Below are 21218 nucleotides of genomic sequence, written 5' to 3'. Positions count from 1 at the left end.
AGACAGTAATAGGACAGTCTAGGTAATAGCAGGTGATGCATAATTTTGAGGGCACTACTTCATTTTTACCTGTAAAATCGTGTGATCAATGGCTACCCAAAGGTGCGCAGAGTTTGGCACATACAGCAGAGGGAACATCTATTATTAACCTCTATGTACTGAGACAGGTATACGGGGATATATCACTGCCTGGGTAAGCACATTTAGGTTTCAGCCTTGGTTGCTATTGCTGCTTTGGCTGTTGTATTAAGCTTTTTCCTTAATCCTGTTTGCAGTCATTGAATGGAAAACATCATTGTTGACTTCCAAGAGATAAAAAATTGTCCTGGTCATGTGACGATTGCACAGCGGTCCGACCCCTTGCAATACTGTTATTGGGCTCCTCAATGTACGTGTCAGACTGATGCCTCAGACAAAGAAAAGGTAGCCCAAAGGGACACTCTTCTAGCCACTATGAATGAGGGCTATGCATACACCCTCAGGCTGGGTTCACATCAGCACTGGGGTCCCGTTGTTTGGGTCCGCCGGGGCATCCGAACGATGGAAAGCCTGACCACCAAAATAGAGCAGGGCAGACCCTATAGACTATAATGGGGTCCTTTGTTTTTATACTGAAATTAGGGACTAAAACCAGAGACTTTTCTCCGCCGGTTTCGGTGGCGGAGTCTCCTGTACATTATTAGGGTCACGTAAAGCACTACAGATCCCAGCAGACTCATAGGTTTTAAGGTTTCAATGTGGCAATACAGCGCTGTTCACACCACGCTGCAGGGCACTGGGAAGGTGACAAGGTCATTACATTGCATGCCATGCTCCCGTCTGTCTTTGCCATGGTTACCACTAAGCTGCTGTTGGCGGCTCTCCAGTCTATGGGTGCGTGTTCACACATTCCAGGCGGCGCTGGAGCCCGAGTCATTGTGTGCGTCTCACAACGCAATAACTACGGGGGGACGGCGGGCCCAGCCCTGCTCTGCATACATGACATTACTACACATTTTTATGGCATTGTTCACACAAGACTCAAGTGCACGAGTCTAAAAAAAGAAACCCGGTAATGCCGTAACTATTTATACTGGGTCATATACATCGCTCGGGGGCCGGAGATGCTCCTGTAGGAATCGGCATCTGGAGGGTTAACCTGTGCAAGATATAGATTATGTCTGCAGGATGGAAATTTGTAGGTTTTTCTGAAGTTATGCAGATTTTTTTTTTATTAGCTTGTGTGAACACAGCCTAAAAATTGTGTGCTATCTCGAGTCCATATTAAGGGGAGATGGTTGTAGTCCGAGTCCTCCGTGAGGGTTCTTAGTTTGCAAGGACACGAGATCTCCTGAAGGTTGAGCTTGCCTAATAGGAGAGCCACAATTAGGAGATCTTCCTTCCTCCATCTGTTAACTCCTTATATGCCTATCTTGGTTGCCATGGTGACTAGAAAATCCACCCTTGCAAACAGGGTTTCTTAGCCGTCACGCAGTCTTCTCTTTGGCAGTACAGCGCGTGTGAATAGGGTTTTACAGTAAGCTGTGGGGCTAATGGCCATATAATGGGAGCCGGAGAAGGTGCCCATATTAGGTGCGGCTTTTCTAGCCCTAAATTTGTACATTTCCCACAATTGTCAATTATTTATCAGTGTCCGGTCCCTGGGGACTGTCACCTGCTGCTGGAATGGGGTCCGGATACCCCAGTTCATTCTCATTGCATGTCTGGAGCATGGATAGGGCATCGATGGGTGTGTGCACAGCTCCAGTTACAGTCTATGGGACGGCCATTCCTGTAGACTAGGGATGGTTCAACCAAATTCATTCTCCCGGTGCTTGTGCAATGCCCTGCAGTCAGGTGAGAGGACCTTTAGCTTACTAGTACAGGTTTTCAAGCATCTCTTGAATCCAATACAGTGAAGTACCGTACGTCTTACAGGTTCTCCCTCTTTATTCTCCACATCTGGCTTTGGAAATTTCATAAAAAATTCAGATCGAAATTGGCATGTGGTCCCCACACAATCCAATATGCTCCACAATAGCCCCCAAACAGTCCTATAGGCCTGATAGTAGCCCCCACACTATGCAATATGCTCCACGGTGGCCCACACACTGTCTAATCTTCTCCACGGTGGTCCCCATACACTGCAATCTGCTCCACGGTGGTCCCCACACACTGCAATCTGCTCCACGGTGGTCCCCATACACTACAATCTGCTCCACGGTGGTCCCCATACACTACAATCTGCTCCACGGTGGCCCACACACTGTCTAATCTGCTCCACAGTGGTCCCCACACTCTACAATCTGCTCCACGGCGGTCCCCACACTCTACAATCTGCTCCACGGTGGTCCCCACACACTGCAATCTGCTCCACGGTGGTCCCCAAACAGTCCAAAATGCTCCACGATAGCCCCCAAACAGTCCTATATGCCTGATGGTAGTCCCCACACTATGCAATATGCTCCACGGTGAAAATACTACGGTCACATGTGCGCCAGGTTCTCCATCTGAGAATCAGCAAAGGAAAAAGTCCTGGGCAGAGGACTTTTCCTCTGCTGATTTTACCTTTAAATAGGAACTTTCATGTCCTCTGACATCGAGGATATTGTATACCTCTAGAAAGCTGACAGTGCCCTTCTGACAGTGGAGGGATGTCGGCGGCGAAACTAATGGCACCGATATCTCTAGCTGAATTCGGCACGCTGTCAGCTAGTTAGCGATATATAATACTGCCAATGTCAGAGGACATCATAGATGTCAGATGACAGAGATTTCGGTGCCATTAGTTTTGCCACTGATATGCCTCCACTGTCAGAAGGGCAGGCCTTACTTCCTAGCATCTACACTAGGCCCCCTGACCGTACAAGACACATACCAGCAGTCTAATGAATTCAGTGCCCTGTCTGCTTTCTAGCAGTATATAATACCGCCAATGTTGGAGGACATGTAAGCTCCTCTTTAAAGTGATGAACAACGACAGACCCCGTTCTAGTCAATGGGATCTGTGTATTGCTGCTATTTTAGCAGTCCAGCTCTAGTGAACCTAGCGTCAGGTGTTCCCTGCTTGGATCAGGGCAGGTCACTCGCTCATTTCCTTCAGCCTCTGCATTGCAAGGCCTGGAAGCCGCCATTAAAACCCGCCATAGTATATGATATGCTGTGGGTTGAGAACCAGATTGATGGATAGAGGTTTGTCCAGAAATTTGGACTGGGAGGTTAATAGGACCCTGCAGAGAAGGGGGGTTGTGAGGGGGTGACATAGTACTGAGTAGATCATTACAAGGCTCTTTCTTTCTTTCTTTCTCTTGCATTTCTATTGTAATATTCTTTCCCAGGATCTGCGTAGTTTGGGGATAAGCTTTGTCACATCTGCGTCCAAGTCTTATGAAACTGAGAGGTGCCTATAAAACCCCACAGTACAGGATGTGCCGGGGCGCTGGTATTGTCATGGCAGATCACTGTGAGCGCCTGGGGCTCTGTGCCTGACGTACACTGAGGGATGAGCGCTCCTTGTCTCATACTTTATTAGTAGACACTTCATTCTCTCTAGATTCTCCAGGCTCTGTCATTTCATAACAATACATTAGACGTGGCCCATATATCATGCCAGAAAAATGAATGCAAGGCATGAGAAGTATTGCAGGTTTTTTTTTGGACAAAAAAGTGACTTTTTCTCATTTTAAACCATGACCTGGCACAAATTATAGCTGAGATCTGTGCCAGACACTTTTTATTTTTTTGCACATACAATGCTAGCTCACTAGGAATATTATTATAATGTGATATTCACCCCAGCTCAGTTCCAGCCGTACATGTTGAACCCTTCCATTATGAGTCATGTGACCACCGGTCTGACCCCCAGTCCAGGGCCTGCTCTCCTGGGTCAGGTTGTCAGACTCTCCTGTTTCTGACTTCCTATGATCTATAGGATTACATGCACCTATCAAATCTCTCCTGGCGATTGTCAGACCCCCTCCCTACCTAGCCCCATCCTCTTTAGGATACATGCATGCCCAGATTCTCGTGGGTTTTCATGTGGAAATTTGTAGCAAAATACAGTTACATTTAGAAGGGTTTTCCCATAAAAGACATTTGCGGCATATCCACAGAATACCCCATAACTGCCTGATAGATGTGAGTCTAGGATCCACATTTACCTCTAAGGTTTCATCATTCCACTAAACCACCACGCCCCCGCAGGAACCTCAACCGCCTTGACACCTGCACCCTCTCAGACTCTCTCCTATCACTCGCTGACATATCCTCAATCCAGGACACAGATGCCGCTGCTGCCTTCTATAATGCCACCATTACCTCAGCCCTTGATTCTGTGGCCCCCTACACAAACTCCAGAGCCCGACCAACCAATAGACAACCCTGGCACACTGACCAGACTAAAAAACTGAGACGTGCCTCGCGGGTTGCAGAGCGCCTCTGGAAGAAAAGCCACTCCCAGGAGGACTTCCTCAGGTACAAAGAGGCAGTTCTCACATTTAAGAACGCACTCACAGCCGCCAAGCAGGTCTACTTCACCACACTCATATCCGCACTCTCTCGCAACCCCAAACAACTATTCTCCACCTTCAACTCCGTCCTCCCGCCCCCCCTCCGACATCACTTATCTCAGCTGACGACTTCGCCTCCTACTTTAAAACTAAAATTGACACCATCAGAAACAGCCTCACCCTACTCCCCCGACAATCCATCCACCCAACTACTCGCTGCTCCCCATCCCTGACCTGTTTCTCCTCCATCACTGATGAAAAACTCTCCTCCCTAATCTCCAAATCCCACCTCACCTCCTGTGCGCTCGACCCGATTCAATCACATCTCATCCCCAAGCTCACTGAAGTTATCACTCCAGCCCTAATCCATCTCTTCAATCTATCCCTAACCAATGGATCCTTCCCCTCAGCCTTCAAACACGCCACTGTCACTCCTATACTTAAGAAACCGTCCCTCGACCCGTCCTCTCCTGCCAACTATCGTCCCATCTCACTGCTCCCGTACGCCTCAAAACTTCTCGAGCAACACGTCCACTCAGAACTCTCCTCCTATTTCTCATCCAACCTGCTCTTTGACAGACTTCAGTCAGGCTTCAGACCCCGGCACTCCACTGAAACTGCCCTAACAAAAGTCACTAATGACCTGCTAACCGCCAAAGCCAAGCGGCATTACTCTGTCCTCCTCCTCCTCGACCTCTCCTCTGCCTTTGACACAGTTGACCACTCTCTCCTGGTAGAAATTCTCTCATCCCTTGGTATCTCAGACCTGGCCCATTCCTGGATCTCCTCATACCTCTCTGACCGCACATTCAGCGTCTCCCACTCGCACACCACCTCCTCACCACGCCCTCTCTCTGTAGGTGTCCCCCAGGGCTCCGTCCTAGGACCCCTCCTGTTCTCCATCTACACCCTTGGCCTGGGCCAACTCATAGAATCTCATGGCTTTCAGTACCACTGCTATGCCGACGACACCCAAATATATATCTCTGGACCAGACATTACCTCCCTGTTGGCCAGAGTTCCAGATTGTTTAGCAGCCGTAGCCTCCTTCCTCTCCTCCCGCTTTTTCAAACTCAACATGGAGAAAACAGAGTTTATCATCTTCAGCCCATCCTGTATGGCCCCTCCACCTGACCCATCTATCAAAGTTAATGGAACCCCACTTACCCCTGTCCCACAGGCCCGATGCCTTGGGGTAACCCTGGACTCCGACTTACCCTTCAAACCACATATTCAAACCCTCAACACCTCTTGTCGCCTCCAGCTCAAGAACATCCACCGAATCCGCTCCTTCCTCACCCCAGAAACTACCAAGATGCTCGTCCAGGCCCTCATAATCTCCCGCTTAGATTACTGCAACACCCTTCTGCATGGACTCCCAGCTAACACCCTCGCCCCCCTCCAGTCCACCTTAAACTGTGCTGCTCGCTTAATCCACCTCATCCCCCGATCTTCATCAGCTGCTCCCCTCTGCCAGTCCCTCCACTGGTTACCTATAGCCCAGCGAATTGAGTTCAAGCTACTAACACTAACATACAAAGCCATCCACAACCTGTCCCCTCCATATATCTCTGACCTAATCTCCCGCTACCTGCCCACACGTAACCTCAGATCCTCCAACGACCTCCTACTCCGCTCTGCTCTCATCCGCTCCTCACACAACCGTCTCCAAGACTTCTCCCGTGCATCCCCCATACTCTGGAACTCCTTACCACGACACATAAGACTGACCCCCACAATCACAGGATTCAAGAAGGCCCTGAAGACTCACCTATTCAGGAAGGCCTACAACCTCCAATAACACTATCACCGCACCCCCATCTGTATAGTCTCCCCCTCTCCTTCTGTCTCTACCCCCTTCCCTCATAGATTGTAAGCCCTCGCGGGCAGGGCCCTCTACCCCACTGTGCCAGCCGATCACTGTTAGTATGATATGTACCTGTATATTTTGTGAATTGTATGTAACCCCCAAATGTAAAGCACCATGGAATTAATGGTGCTATATAAATAAACAATAATAATAATAATAATTCCTGACCGTGAGGTCCTTGATAGTCAGGCTATAGGGCAACAGCGTATCTCTGAGCTGTGCTGCTTCTGTAATTCCCACAGAGTTGAATGAGGGTTATGGAAACGGTGTCCAACAGTGAGTTACCCTGTTTCCGTAACTCACATTCACTTCTATGGGCTCAACTCAGACTTGTTGGCAATGTTTGGATAGTTATTCCGGTAGTTTCTTCAGTAGAATACCCCGCAACAATTCTCTGTAAGTTCAAGGGAAATAAAACTTCTATACACGTGAATGTAAGATGGTATTATTTGTCTCAGCAAAGCTGTTTAGGATATGAACTTTGACAAGTCGTCTCTCATTTCCTCTGTAGGATGCCTCGGAGCAGTGCTGTGTAGATTCCCACTAAACATGAGCGGTGTATAGGTCGGTGTATGTTACTGCATGCTAGAATACATGATGCCATCCTGATTCCTGTTCTGTCCCATGTCACAATCCAAAGGGTGCTAAGAAGACTTCTCCCTGTTTCGGTTGTTGCCCCCTTCTCCCTCCATCCATGACTGGTTCATGTGAAGGAATAAAGCCTCATCTACATTGTGCAGCAGCAGTTACAGTATTGTGTATCAGTTTGCCCCATTTTTTATCAGGTGAGTGGCTAATGGGGTGTGGTTAACTACAGACAGGACAGTGGGGGGGAGGCTCCTGCTGCAGCCCATTGAAGGATTAGACACAGAGAGAAGAGCTGGACAGTCCCGTTAATTTTAATGGGACCAAGTGCGGCATTATCAGATCATCAAGTAGATCCTTTTCTTTCCTTTCTCTTCTCCTTCATCCATTTCTAGGTGTAGTGTCCCTTTAAATGCTGGTGACTTTTGGCCTGTCCCAGAGGCTTTGTCTGAGCCAGCTGTTAAATGCCTGTTGCATATGGGTGTATCAGGACGACAGCTGTACTAGGGAAGCAATACACCCGAGAGGCACGGACCGGCACACATGCACTTTCCTTCTCCGCTCAGCTGCTGTCTGGGCTTCTCTCGGACGTGTGGGCCGCTTCTGCCTTCCTGGAAAATGTACAAGTCGTGCAGTGCACATGAGATTTACTGAATGGGCTGGAAGTCACGGCTGCGGTTTCCAAGCACCTGCCTTTATAGAAGCGGATCCCCCGCTAATGGGGCTTTTTACTGAGAAGAGGAGTGAGGAAGTGTTGGACTGTAATCCACACAACCCCATAAATAAAGAGGATTGCAAATGTCAAAAGTATACTGCTTAGCACTCACCCAGAAGCCAGATACAAAGCTGGCTCTCTAATGCCCCCTGTAGGTATATGGCTTACATTGCTAGATCTCAGCTGGATCTCCCCAATGAGCACCAGAGAGTTAACATTGTGGGTGATATGGGGAGATTCAAGGGACTGATGATAAGTGAATAGTGAGGGGCTCTGTACAGCGCTACGGAGTATGTTAGTGCAGGACAAGTAATACATATACAATATATTCAGTCCTAGTGCGCAGTACCTATACTGCAATATATATGATGGTTGCGACAGCGTATACGGATCCATTTAGTATTGAAACGTGTGAGCATTAGGCTAGGGCTACCTGTATCGCCCAATGTCACGTCCAATGATTGTCAATGGAATCACATGGAGACCTCCAACACCCTTGGATTTGTGGTTGCAATTGGAGCCAGGACATGGACGCCCGGCATCATGTGATGTTACATGTCCCTGCTCCCCAGCAGCCATATTGTAATCCTGTTTTTAGTATGGACATTGGGAAAGCAACATGGATATGATGTTTGACGTGACGAATGGACGTGATGGATATGATGTTTGACATCTGCCTCTGGGACACACACCCAAAGTCTTACAGACCAAGTTGCATTTGATAAATCTGGTGCACAGACCACTAGACAGTCTAAGGCTATGTTCACATTTGCATTGGAGACTACGTCGTATCATCAACCTAAAACTGGTGCACAAAAAAGTCTTAGATATCAAACAGCAGATACCTGACGGGCCCCATCACAGTCAATGGGCTTTGTATATAACCTCAGTTTTAGCGGTTTGCCTGTCGGGTGACACTAGCGTGAACCTGCCATGACCACGTCCATTTTCAAGTAGAGTAAAAGTGCAAAAACTCAATTTTTTTTTTTTGCAATACAAATAAGCGTTTTGCAACTTTTGCTGGCAGTGTAAGGCTTGATACATCTCCCTAAGGTGACGGAACTTTCTAATAGATTGTGGGCTTCAGTTTAGGAGATTTTCAGGATCTCTGCTGGCTGTCAGTGAATGTGACCACGGTGCTGGTTTATAAGTTACATGCTGCACGCCCCATTGTCTTCCCAGCCATCCCTCCTGACTTTAAGAAATGCTTGAGACATTTTTCCAGCACATTTCCCATCCACACTCCCTATAAACTGAGCAACTGGTGCTGCAAGCCGCTGCCTGTAACCGGACCCCGTCCTCCTCCATCTGTCTCCACCCGTCCCCGCCCAGCTCTTCAGATTCCTCGGCTGTGCCAGTCTGCTCATACTCACAGAGGGTACACACGGCATCCATGTCACACCGCTGGCTGCCACTTTAGTCTGTCGGTCATGATACTTGGCCCGGTCCCGGCCTCTCCTGGTGTCTTGGATGGAAAAGGGCACATGATCAGCACAGCATTTTGGGAAAAGGCCGTCCGGCAACACAAGGTCCATAGATCGGGTAAACTTGTGTCTTTACTTTCTGACCCCCTTTCAGTTTTTCCTTGAGGACTTTCTTTAGGATGTTCTTGGCTATCACGCCTTCACATGTCTGATACTCTGCTGTACTGTGGGGAATTGTATCTTCCATCTTCTACGGTATACTTATAGTGCTGGGTTATTACTATACTACTGCTATATACTGTTACCCCGCTCTCCGGCATGGTGTTGTCTTATCTGCTGTCTTCTTTCTGCTTCTGGAGATTTTATTTAGGATGATGATGTTGTTGTTGTTTCAGCTTCTTTATATTTTATGGAATTGTGACTTTCTTCATTGCTTTTTCTTCTATATGAATAGACCTGTAACAAGTATATTATGGCTATGTTCACACCTGTGACGGTGTCTTTGTAGGGACAGACCAGACAAGCAGTAAAACAATCCACCTAATGGCAGCAATGGATCCCGAGGGATCCAGGTGGTTATAATGGAGTCCGTCGGGTGTATGTTATTTTTTAACGGACCTTGCTGGATGAAAAAGTCAGGCTTGGAAGGGTTTCGTACAGGTTTTCTGCCGCACTACAAGCGGAGACTCCGGCGTAGATGTGATGGCGACCTGTGATACTTGGCAGTCCTATTAGATTTAACAAGCAAGATATATACAAGTTTAGAATATTTCTATTGTAATTGTAGAGATTTGGGTTTTGTGTGTGTTCCCCCCCCCCCTTTAAGTGTGTGTATGTATAATATGTGTCTGTCTGTGTGTGTGTGTGTGTGTGTGTGTGTGTGTGTGTATGTATATATATATATATATATATATATATATATATATATAATATTTTTTTTTTTATTTTTTTTATTTTTTTTTCAATGAAGAATAATCTAGTCCGCAGTCAATATTGGAATCCCGTCCACCCCTAATACAAGTCAAAGGGATCCGTCTTTAGGATGTATTCAGAACGAATGTCATGACACTAGTGTGTACAGAGCCTTATACATCTATTTTAATAGTCCCCGCGTCAGTCCTAGGGTATGTCCACATGACATAAAGGACAAGTAGGAAATGTTAGACAGGTATTTGTACTGACCAGTCTGCACCAGAAATCCAGGACTGAGGGTCTCTGACTCTGGCAATGCAGTGGGATTAATCTTGAGACCACCTGTCTGATATGGCATAAACATGCAAGAAGTTACAGACTGTTCTTGCATAAGAAAATTTAGCATTTTGCCTTTTTACCCCATATTTGCAAATGTGTTGGTGGCTGGTTCGCCTGTGGTCCTCGTGTACACCGGATTTATCAAAATGCAACTTTTTCAAAAGCGACAAAAATGATTGTAATTTAGAAATTTTGATCCAGTTGGTGTGATGTAAATTGGAATAACATCTCACGGTAGCAGGGTTACACTTAGAAATCTGCCACATTTATCATGCATTGTGTGACCGCGCAGACCCTGCAAAACTGACTTTAGAGATTCCCCTGATAAATCCCATGTGAACTGTGACGTATATGAGGCACGTGTAATGGACAACTATAAATAGGGTCAAGGGTGATCATAAGGAATATTGCTGAGGGGTATGGTAGTAATATAATAGGTATGCATATAATATAAGGGGTATGGTAATAATATAATATAAGGAGTATGCTAATATAATATAAGGGGTATGGTAATAATATAATATAAGGAGTATGCTAATATAATATAAGGGGTATGGTAATAATATAATATAAGGGGTATGGTAATAATATAATATAAGGGGTATGGTAATAATATAATATAAGGGGTATGGTAATAATATAATATAAGGAGTATGCTAATATAATATAAGGGGTATGGTAATAATATAATATAAGGGGTATGGTAATAATATAATATAAGGGGTATGGTAATAATATAATATAAGGGGTATGGTAATAATATAATATAAGGGGTATGGTAATAATATAATATAAGGGGTATGGTAATAATATAATATAAGGGGTATGGTAATAATATAATATAAGGGGTATGGTAATAATATAATATAAGGGGTATGGTAATAATATAATATAAGGGGTATGGTAATAATATAATATAAGGGGTATGGTAATAATATAATATAAGGGGTATGGTAATAATATAATATAAGGGGTATGGTAATAATATAATATAAGGGGTATGGTAATAATATAATATAAGGGGTATGGTAATAATATAATATAAGGGGTATGGTAATAATATAATATAAGGGGTATGGTAATAATATAATATAAGGGGTATGGTAATAATATAATATAAGGGGTATGGTAATAATATAATATAAGGGGTATGGTAATAATATAATATAAGGGGTATGGTAATAATATAATATAAGGGGTATGGTAATAAACTGCGCCGCAATGATCACTCGACATTTATAGTCTGAAGTCCCCCCAGTAAAATATGCCATAGATGTCGTGTGTGTCAGGGGTCGTTCACACTCACACTTGGAGTCCATCCGTCGTGAATCTGCCAAAATTGCAGAAATCCAGATTGGGAACGGTTTGCAAACGGTCCATTTAAAAACCTATTCACTTCGATTGGTTTTTTAAAACAATCCGCAGGTGTCCGCTGTGAATCTGCTTTTTTGGACGGATACAAAGTCCTGCATGTCTGACAGACAGACAGCAGACGCAAGTGTGAACGGGCATCAGTGAGTGAGATTTGTGCGAGGCACGAGTAATATCCTCATCTGTAGAGATACGTTGTGTTGACAGCCGTTCACATTGTTATGGATGCTGCTTTTATAGGACAGGAGGCTGTTTTTAACCTGTTGCAGGCTGGGGTTGTTTTTGGTCATATATTCCCAGAGTAGAATTTTCCTTTTTGGAAAGCTGGATCTTATGTTGAGCTTGTCCAGTCAACAATATCAGATCCGAAAATTAATCCTTGCTTCCACCCCCCACCCTAAAGCTACACAATAACATTAAGGAGAAGATTGAATAGATTGGTGCCCTGTGCCAATGTGCCCTGCGCTCCATTCACTGTCTATGTACAGCTGAGTATTAAGCTTTCAGCCCCATAGACTTATATTAGGGGGGGAGCACACATTCTTGACCCCCACTTCATTCATGTTCCCTATCATTATGGTCATAGAGTGAGATCCCCGTCCTGATGATGAATATCACATGGACGTCTCGCAGGCCTTAAAGTGTTGTACCTGACCTAAGACGTCTTTAGTGTCTTGCGTGTGCATGCAAGGTTATAAGAAGCCTTACGCTCCGGTAACAGATCCTGCCAGTCCCGTATATTGGGGTATATTGGGTTTGTGTAAACTATTTTTGGCCGTCCAGAATGCTCATAAATGATGCCTGTATTCAAGGAATGGTCTGGCTCGGAGAAACGGTGCAGGACTTGATAATTTTAGGAGATGACACACGTCCAGTCTATAACTGGCACACGATGGGGGTGATGTCATGGTGGAAATAAACGCTGTCTAGTGGTCACGGAGGAGCCTGGAAACCTGCGCTCTTGTTTTCTTCCTTTCTATGTCATTTATTTTTATCATGGTGTCTGACTCCCGGCTTCTCAGCGTCTGGCTCTTCTCACAAAACATTGCTGCCTTCTTTTAGCATCCAGACTGCTGGGTTTGTGTTAGGGAATTCCCTAAATGACAGACCTCTAAAGTCACTGGGGCCGGAGACCTGACATGGCCTGGGGTCCTCACTTCACCTGGGGTCACCCCCACCTTGACCAGGCCATTAAACCTGACCGACGTCTTTATGGGGGACCTATAGACTCAGGAGGGTTTTGCTGTCTGGTATAGATCAAACAGGGAATTGCACACGACCTCTTTTGGGAGCCTTTCATCTTTTTCCAGCATTATATCATTTAAAGATGTCTTTTGTTCTTTTGTTTTACACCCCTAGGGGCTATGACTATATAGAAAGAGCTTTGTAGCACTGCAATAGGAGAGTAGGCCGCTCACAGACATCTCCGCCATTGGCTTGTCTCGGGAACAAAAGGATCAGTTATGTTGGAAATGAAATAGCCCGAACCTTGGGCTGTTGTTAGGCCCCATACACATTAGGTGTTTGGTCGGTCTTGTTGTATTTGCAGGTTCAGACATTACTTCTCTAGTATGAAGGCCTGCGGAGTTGGTACCCCAAAAATCCAACACCAACCTCTCTCTTTTTCCATAGATCGTATCCAATCCAATCCTGCTCGGATAGAACAGTAAAGATCCGATAATTCTTTACAAAGTCAATGATATCGTAAATCTACAACCAGCTATCCATTATTTCTACACTTAATTCATGTTCTGTTATAATAGGACATTCACTTTCTGTTCCTTATACATTCCTTGACACTTAGTGTGTTATCTTTATAATATGACTTAGGAGTGTTGTTGACTTAGTGCTATTCCCTAGTGGATTGAGTATAAGACTGTTATGTCACTGGTTATCTTATCTTAAGCTCTTCCGCTCTCCTTTTCTCTCCCCAGAAGCATTGCACCGTCCTTATGGCAGTGACTCAGAACCTCAAGCGCTCAATGACGCCATCCGCTGGAGCTCCAAAGAGAACCTGCTGGGGGCCACCGAGAGCGATCCCAATCTCTTCCTCGCTCTCTACGATTTTGTGGCCAGTGGAGACAACACGCTGAGCATCACCAAAGGTTGGTCTCTTCTTTGACTTCTTTGTCCGGCCTAGTGTATATTGATGGGCACGTTTACTTCTTTCTTCTGCTAAATCAACTTCTGTCTTTGGCTCAAGAGAACATCAAAATCTGCAACCAAAAAAATGCACCGTATTCCACAGCGTTTTACAGACAGTGTCTGTCACAGCACATATATGGGAATGGCAATGGGCTTGATGTCAGGGTCTGACACCTGAGACCCCCACCTATCAGGTGTCTGAGGAGTCTGTAGCGTTCCTGTGAGTTCTGCGGCCTCCTCGCTGTGCCATACATTAGTGCAGCAGCTTCTCTTGGTATCACAGCTCAGCCTATTTATTATGTGTTACCTTCTCCTTAAATCTTTTTTTGTTTTTGTGCCTCTGCGTCAGGCCCTGCATTAGGAATAATACAATCTATCATTTGTACTAATACTGTTCCTTTAAGATTTCAGAGCATAAAAATAATAATCTTTATACGTCATTTCTCTTCTTTTCTGTCACATTGCAGGAGAGAAGCTGCGGGTCTTGTGTTACAACCAGAATGGAGAATGGTGTGAGGTGCTGTCTAAGAACGGCCAGGGCTGGGTGCCCAGTAACTACATCACTCCTGTCAACAGCCTGGAGAAACACTCCTGGTACCACGGCCCCGTGTCTAGGAGCGCCGCAGAATATCTTCTCAGCAGTCTTATTAATGGCAGCTTCCTGGTGCGAGAGAGCGAGAGCAGCCCTGGTCAGCTCTCCATATCCCTGCGTTACGAGGGTCGAGTCTACCACTACCGCATAAACACGGCCTCTGATGGCAAGGTGAGACCTGTGTACGAATATAGTGACGTGCCTAATGCATTCAAAGGGGGTTTAAAGAATTTGGATATTGATGAGCTATCATTAGGATATCAGATTGGTGAACTATCAACCTGCCATCTACACCCTTCAGCTGGTAATAGGAGACATGGACGCCGGTACTAATACAGTGTACACATCTAGTGGCCGCTCCTGGTCACTGCAGCTCATGTCCCCTTCAAGTGAGAGGGAGCTGAGTGGCAGTCATCAGTATACAAATCCTGTTAGACCCCTTTATATAGTTATTGGTTTCCTGGAATATGTAAGACATTGTATATGGGGGCTTCTACCTAGAGCCCATGTTATGTGTAGAACCCTTGAAGTTGATAACATTTTCTTTTTTTTTTTTTTTTTTTTTTGTCTTCCAGGTTTATGTCACTGCCGAAAGCCGTTTCAACACACTGGCTGAACTGGTCCACCATCACTCCACCGTGGCCGATGGCCTTGTCACTATTTTACACTACCCTGCACCTAAGTGCAACAAGCCCACAGTCTATGGAGTGTCCCCCATCCACGATAAGTGGGAGATGGAACGCACAGACATCACCATGAAGCACAAGCTGGGAGGGGGACAGTACGGAGAGGTTTATGTTGGGGTCTGGAAAAAATATAGCCTTACAGTAGCTGTAAAAACACTCAAGGTAAGAATAATAGGGGTCTGGTTTTTGTTTTTTCTTTGATCCCCTCATATCTATCTTCACGTTTCTCACTGGACCCAGCATGAGGTATATCACGGTGCATTGGTTTTAGTTGACGTGCTGGTTCATTGATTGTAATAGAGATTATTTGTAGGTAGGTTGGTTAGTAGGTGGCTCTGTCTGCAGCCATTATACCTGTGATATTGATCAGATTAACACCCAACTACAGCAGCTTCGGACCCTAAAATGACATCTGTTTAGACAGGCTTATCACTTGACCTGATCCCATTGTTCTACTCCTCCGCACACTACACTGACATAAGCTATCCTTCCTCCTCTATTCCTCCAAACCTGACCACTACATCTAGAAGTTACCTGCACTTGGGTGTATACTCTGAATATACAGATATTGTCTGGTGATGGCTCATCCAGCTTCAGTTATATGACCTTATGTAATAAAAGATGGCCAGACCATTGTACCAAACAAGCCCTCTTACCTTTTGTTGCTCCCTATTTCCTTGTACACTGTTAGCGCTCATGAGCAGGACCCTCACTCCTATTGTTTGATATGTTAATTTTATTGCATTGTAATGTTATATACTGTCTGTTCATGTTCCCTCTGCGGAATATGTTGGCGCTATATAAATAGTTATTATTATCGCTATCCATTGCAGGAAGACACTATGGAGGTAGAGGAGTTCCTGAAGGAGGCTGCTGTCATGAAAGAGATAAAGCATCCCAACCTTGTGCAACTCTTAGGTCAGTACAGAAAGTAACTGGATGTGAAGGCCTGTATAATCTGTACCTATATAATGTGTATGAGATCTGCCCCTGCTAACCTTTCCCGTCCCATCCCGTCAGGTGTCTGCACACTGGAGCCCCCGTTTTATATAGTAACCGAATACATGCACTTTGGGAACTTGCTAGACTATCTTCGGGAATGTAACCGGGAGGAAGTGACTGCAGTCGTTCTGCTTTACATGGCCACACAGATCTCCTCTGCTATGGAGTATCTGGAGAGGAAGAACTTCATCCACCGGTGAGCTGCGTGCACCTCCTGTTTGCTTCGCTGGGCGAATAGATCATATGGCGCCTTCAGAGATTTGTAATAGGTTATCTCTTCTTCCTAGGGATCTTGCTGCAAGAAACTGCTTGGTTGGCGAAAATCACGTGGTGAAAGTGGCCGATTTTGGTCTGTCTCGCCTTATGACCGGAGACACATACACAGCTCATGCCGGTGCCAAATTCCCTATAAAATGGACCGCACCCGAAAGCCTGGCCTACAACACCTTCTCCATAAAGTCAGATGTCTGGGGTAAGGGACTGCGTCTTAATGTTCCTGCTGGTTGTGTAGAACAGATTCCCTTTATGTTTGCGGTTTGCTCTAACCAATAGCTGTTTTATCTCTCTTATATAGCTTTTGGAGTCCTTTTGTGGGAGATTGCTACCTATGGCATGTCCCCCTACCCTGGCATCGACCTATCCCAGGTTTATGACTTACTCGAGAAAGGCTATCGCATGGAGCAACCAGAAGGTTGTCCCCCGAAGGTCTACGAACTAATGCGAGCATGTGAGTCACGTTGTGTTCTGTGTTTTATTGCTACATATTCTCTATTACTTGGCATTACATCTGTTAACCCCTTATTTCCACCTAAGTGATAGTAGTGGATTCTGCGCATATTATGACACATTGTGTTTTATAGTTCAGCATGAGTTTTCTTCCTAGTCACTGCCATATGTGCATACACATCTTACTTTATGTTAGCACAACTTCTTAATGTCTCTAAAGCGTTTTCTTATGATGCACTGTTTGCTCCTTTAGGCTGGCAGTGGAATCCCGCCGACAGACCTTCTTTTGCAGAGACGCACCAAGCCTTCGAAACCATGTTTCATGATTCCAATATAAATGAGGGTGAGTTACTATGAATAGCCCCACAATGTAGGTCTGGTACTGACTTTGACTATGGGCTGACAAGAAACCTTTCTACTTACATTAGTGCCAGTACGTGCACTGTGGCAGTGGTTTATCTCTTAGAGGACTAAGGGCTAGTTCACACGTGAACTGCCCGCGCGGGTTTTGACACCGAGAGAGCCGCGGCGAGCCGCGTCTCTCTCTGGTCAAAACCCGCCTGCTGCGACCATCGCGGTTGCGGCTTTCCCCTCCGCTGTCGGCTCAAATGAATGAGCCGACATAGGAGGGTGCTGCCGGGGCGGAAGCCCTCGCGGCTTCCGCCTGAAGAAAGGACATGTCGCTTCTTTTCTCCGCTAGCAGCAGCCCGCCGCTAGCGGAGAAAAGAAGCCTGGCAGTCTGCATAGACCACCATTGTAAGGGGAGGTTTTTTGACGTGAAATCCACTGTCAAAAACCTCCCCTGTGCTCACGTGTGAACGAGCCCTTAAGGACTTGGACAGATGACATCCAACTGACTGACCGTTTTCCCAAAAAGCAAATGGGGCAGATGAGTCAGAAGACCCCGGTGCACGTTGCATGGTTGACTGGCGAAAATTGGCAAATTTGACAAATGCATATATATTGTATCTGGCCAAGTAACCCCAACCAATCCTAAAACTAGATTATTGGTATTGGTCCTGGTAAACACATGTAAAGGCGTTTTCCCACCAAAGGAGGTGGCATTGTTTGGATACAGATTTTGTAGAAGGTATATGTTAAGCACTAAGCTTATTCCTCATCTGACATGTTTCTTTACTTGCAGAGGTTGCTGAGGAGCTGGGCCGCACCGCTTCTTCTACATCATCCTATCAGAGTCGTCTTCCCATGCTACCCTCTAAATCCCGTACCTTGAAGAAGAAAGCAGAGAACAAAGAGAATATTGAAGGCACCGGCGATTCATCAGATAACTCAACCTCAAGCACAACGCCAGGTAATGGAGTCATGTCAGCTGTATAGACAATGCCGTGTCTATCCTATGTATGTGTGGCGCTGCCCTGTCAACTTTCATTGATTTTATGTGATCTAGAGCAACATCTTGACATTTTTCTTATTAGGCATTCTCCGTGGATCTCCTGTCGCAAGTGGCTCTCCGGCTCTTCCACGCAAACAGAGGGACAAATCTCCGAGCAGCCTACTAGGAGACTCTAAAGAAACAACATTCACACGTGACCGAAAGGGAGGATTCTTCAGCTCTTTCATGAAGAAAAAGAGTGCCCCGCAACCTCCGAAACGCAGCAGCTCCTTCCGTGAAATGGAGAACCAACCTCACAAAAGGCCGGAGCTAACTGGAGAACTTGCTGCTTTCCAGGCACTCGATGGCCTAGACGCTCCTGCTTCTCCAGGCTCCCATAAGTGCTATGGCGGCACATCTCAGCGGGGTTTTGCAGAGGAATCCATAGGGGGAGTCAGTGGAGGATGGACTGGAATATCCGGCTTCTTCACACCCCGTCTCATAAAAAAGACATTTGGATTGCGGACAGGAAAACAAGGAAGCACCGAGGATCAGTCCAAACCTTTCCCTAGGTCAAATTCCACATCTTCCATGTCTCCTGTTGTTCCTGAGCAAGACAGGATGTCCATGACACTACCCAGAAACTGCCATCGGACTAAGATCCAGCTGGATCGCGCTGCTTCGGTGTCCTCACAACCAGATGAGAACCAGCAGGAACTTCCAAGAACTGCATTAGATATAGCACCACCACAACCAAATAGAGATAGAGTAAAGCCCAAAATGCTTCCACGGACTGGAGGTGGTGAGCGAAATGGTGGTCTGCGCACAGGGGCAGATGAGAGGTCATCACCCAGCAAGCATATAGGGGGCGCCTCTTCGTCTTTCCCTGCTGCCACTCACAACCACAAAGTGCCGGTTCTCATTTCGCCCTCCCCGAGAAACGCATCGACGGATACTCAGCTGGTTGGCATGGATTCTTTAGGGCACACCTTCAAATTGCTTCAGGAACACGTTTCACCAGCTGGCTCTGAAAAAGACCGCCATTCTCATCGCCGAATGAAACCTAAATGTGCTCCCCCGCCTCCTCCAAATGTAAGATTCCTGCAACAGCCACCTGCAGAAGAGACAACCTCATCCACTCCTACACAGCCAGTCACTGACAGGGCAACCAAGCCTTCCCGGCCCATGCTGCCACCACCGCCACCTGTTAGCCAAGTAGGAAAACTTTCCAATGGGGCAGCAGGCGGGGGTCGCGGAGCGTTAAGGAAGTCCAAGCAACCTGCGGAGAAGGTTCCTGCAGAAAAAATAAGTAAAGAAGCTCTTTTGCAGTGTGCCGGGATGCTGTCCAGTGCACTGACCGTTCCCCAACCCAACAGCCAGCTGGTTGACACCGGACACCAGCTTTTGGACTATTGCACTGGATACGTTGACTCCATACCCCAAACGCGAAACAAATTTGCCTTTCGCGAGGCTGTCAGTCGCTTAGAGGTTAGTTTGCAGGAGCTGCAGGTGTCTTCCGCAGGTTCAGGGGCAGGAAATACGTCGTCTGCCTCTCAGGGTCCGAACCCTGTACTGAATAACTTACTGTCCTGCGTGCAGGAGATCAGCGACGTGGTGCAGAGGTAGCTATTGATCTCCCGGATGTACGGCGACCGTTCCTGTACAAGACACCATAGAATGACTGCCACCAATCTGATGCACTGGCAAGCGGGGGCCAGATGGCTAGTAACCTCATCTTTGGAGGGGACCATAGAAGGATTCAGCCTCTTCGTCACTAAAGGAAAAAATATTTACTATGCTGGTTTAGGCCGAAAAATAAAAAATCCAGCAGAATACATTTTAACACTAAGAAACCTTTTACTTTCATTTTTTAAAGTCATGTTTGCTTTGCTTTTTTTTTTTTTTTATTTTGTCCTTTTACATCTCAGGTTTAATATATTTTCCTCCAGTCGGAGCTTTTTTTTTTTTTTTTTTTTTTCCATGGGTCCAAAATTACAGTTAGGGATGTTAGAAAGCCCTTCAACGTGTATTGGTCTAGATGGCGAACCTTGGCAAGGTTGGGTTTGGCACCTCCTTCTCCTTAGGCCGGGTACAGAGGTCTGTGTATATAGGTGGGGTCCCTGTATGAATGGATTTAGCTCATCCGACCCCTGTTAGCGGAGGCCGCCATGTCCTGCTTACCTCGGTAGGTGGTGACCTCTGCTATTCGGAGGGTCACAGTCCTGACTGGTGCAGCCATTCTTTGATCACCATCAGCCATCTTATGATTTCACAGGGACTAAGCACTTTGGCTCCCAGTTCCTATTTTATCGGTAGGTGCCCTTCTCTTGAATATTTATTTCGGCTACAAATCCGCTGCCTCCACTGTATGTAAGCAATGGGAACACTAGTAATGTTGCTGCAATGTAAGTAGATGTCCTGGAATCTGACGTTTTAAGGAGATTGTGCTTTTTTTTTTCTAATTTCCTAGCTGGATATTGTGTTGCCACGTGCCGTGGCAGCATAGCATGTTTCCTATGCATTTTCTGACCCACCGCGCAATGTGACTGCTTTGGCCGCCGTCAGCATTACACCGTGTCCGCGTACACCCGAACATGATGGATGCCACTTATTCATTGAGTTTTTACGATGTTCCTTACAATGTTTTTTTTTTTCTTCTTCAGATTTTGTACAGAGAATGATCTATTGTAACCTCACTTTTGGGTATGCCCTCTCTTTCTGTAAAGCATTATCTGCAAAAATATGTATATGGGAGTTTTGTGATCACGGTAATACTGTCTGTATACACTTAGTTATTGAATGCAATGGTCTGAAATGCTGTTACTGGGCAGTACTGGAATACGGTCGTAACTGGAGTCTGAAAGCCACATTACACCGAGTGACAGACGTCACGTGCTGGTTCCAGATATAGGGGGTGCATTTACTATGGGTGCACTGTAGTGCCTGGACACCTAGGCATTAGCTATTCACACTACAATGTATGACACTACAATCATTTCTATGAATGTATTCACATGACAAGTGGGGGATG

The 21218-nt window shown here is 46.0% G+C and overlaps 1 protein-coding gene across 2 annotated transcripts in view; it reads left to right on the top strand.

The window, feature by feature from the left end:
* Positions 1-20377, top strand: part of ABL2 (ABL proto-oncogene 2, non-receptor tyrosine kinase) — a 33488-nt gene extending 13111 nt beyond the window's left edge. Inside the window, exons 1-11 of one of the 2 annotated variants that reach the window (XM_075287241.1) lie at positions 9047-9199; positions 13638-13808; positions 14316-14611; positions 15016-15288; positions 15960-16044; positions 16147-16324; positions 16416-16600; positions 16703-16855; positions 17108-17197; positions 17999-18166; positions 18291-20377. In XM_075287241.1, coding sequence (XP_075143342.1) covers positions 9088-9199; positions 13638-13808; positions 14316-14611; positions 15016-15288; positions 15960-16044; positions 16147-16324; positions 16416-16600; positions 16703-16855; positions 17108-17197; positions 17999-18166; positions 18291-19813 — 3234 coding nt within the window. In that variant the 5' untranslated portion in view covers positions 9047-9087 and the 3' untranslated portion in view covers positions 19814-20377. Of the gene's footprint in view, positions 1-9046; positions 9200-13637; positions 13809-14315; positions 14612-15015; positions 15289-15959; positions 16045-16146; positions 16325-16415; positions 16601-16702; positions 16856-17107; positions 17198-17998; positions 18167-18290 lie in introns of those variants that run through there. The other variant, XM_075287240.1, reaches the window with a different exon arrangement.
* The last annotated feature ends 841 nt before the right edge of the window (positions 20378-21218 follow it).

The sequence above is a fragment of the Leptodactylus fuscus genome, chromosome 9 (genome assembly GCF_031893055.1).
Source record: "Leptodactylus fuscus isolate aLepFus1 chromosome 9, aLepFus1.hap2, whole genome shotgun sequence".
Lineage (NCBI taxonomy): Eukaryota > Metazoa > Chordata > Amphibia > Anura > Leptodactylidae > Leptodactylus > Leptodactylus fuscus.
This window is presented reverse-complemented; position numbering and strand designations above follow the sequence as displayed.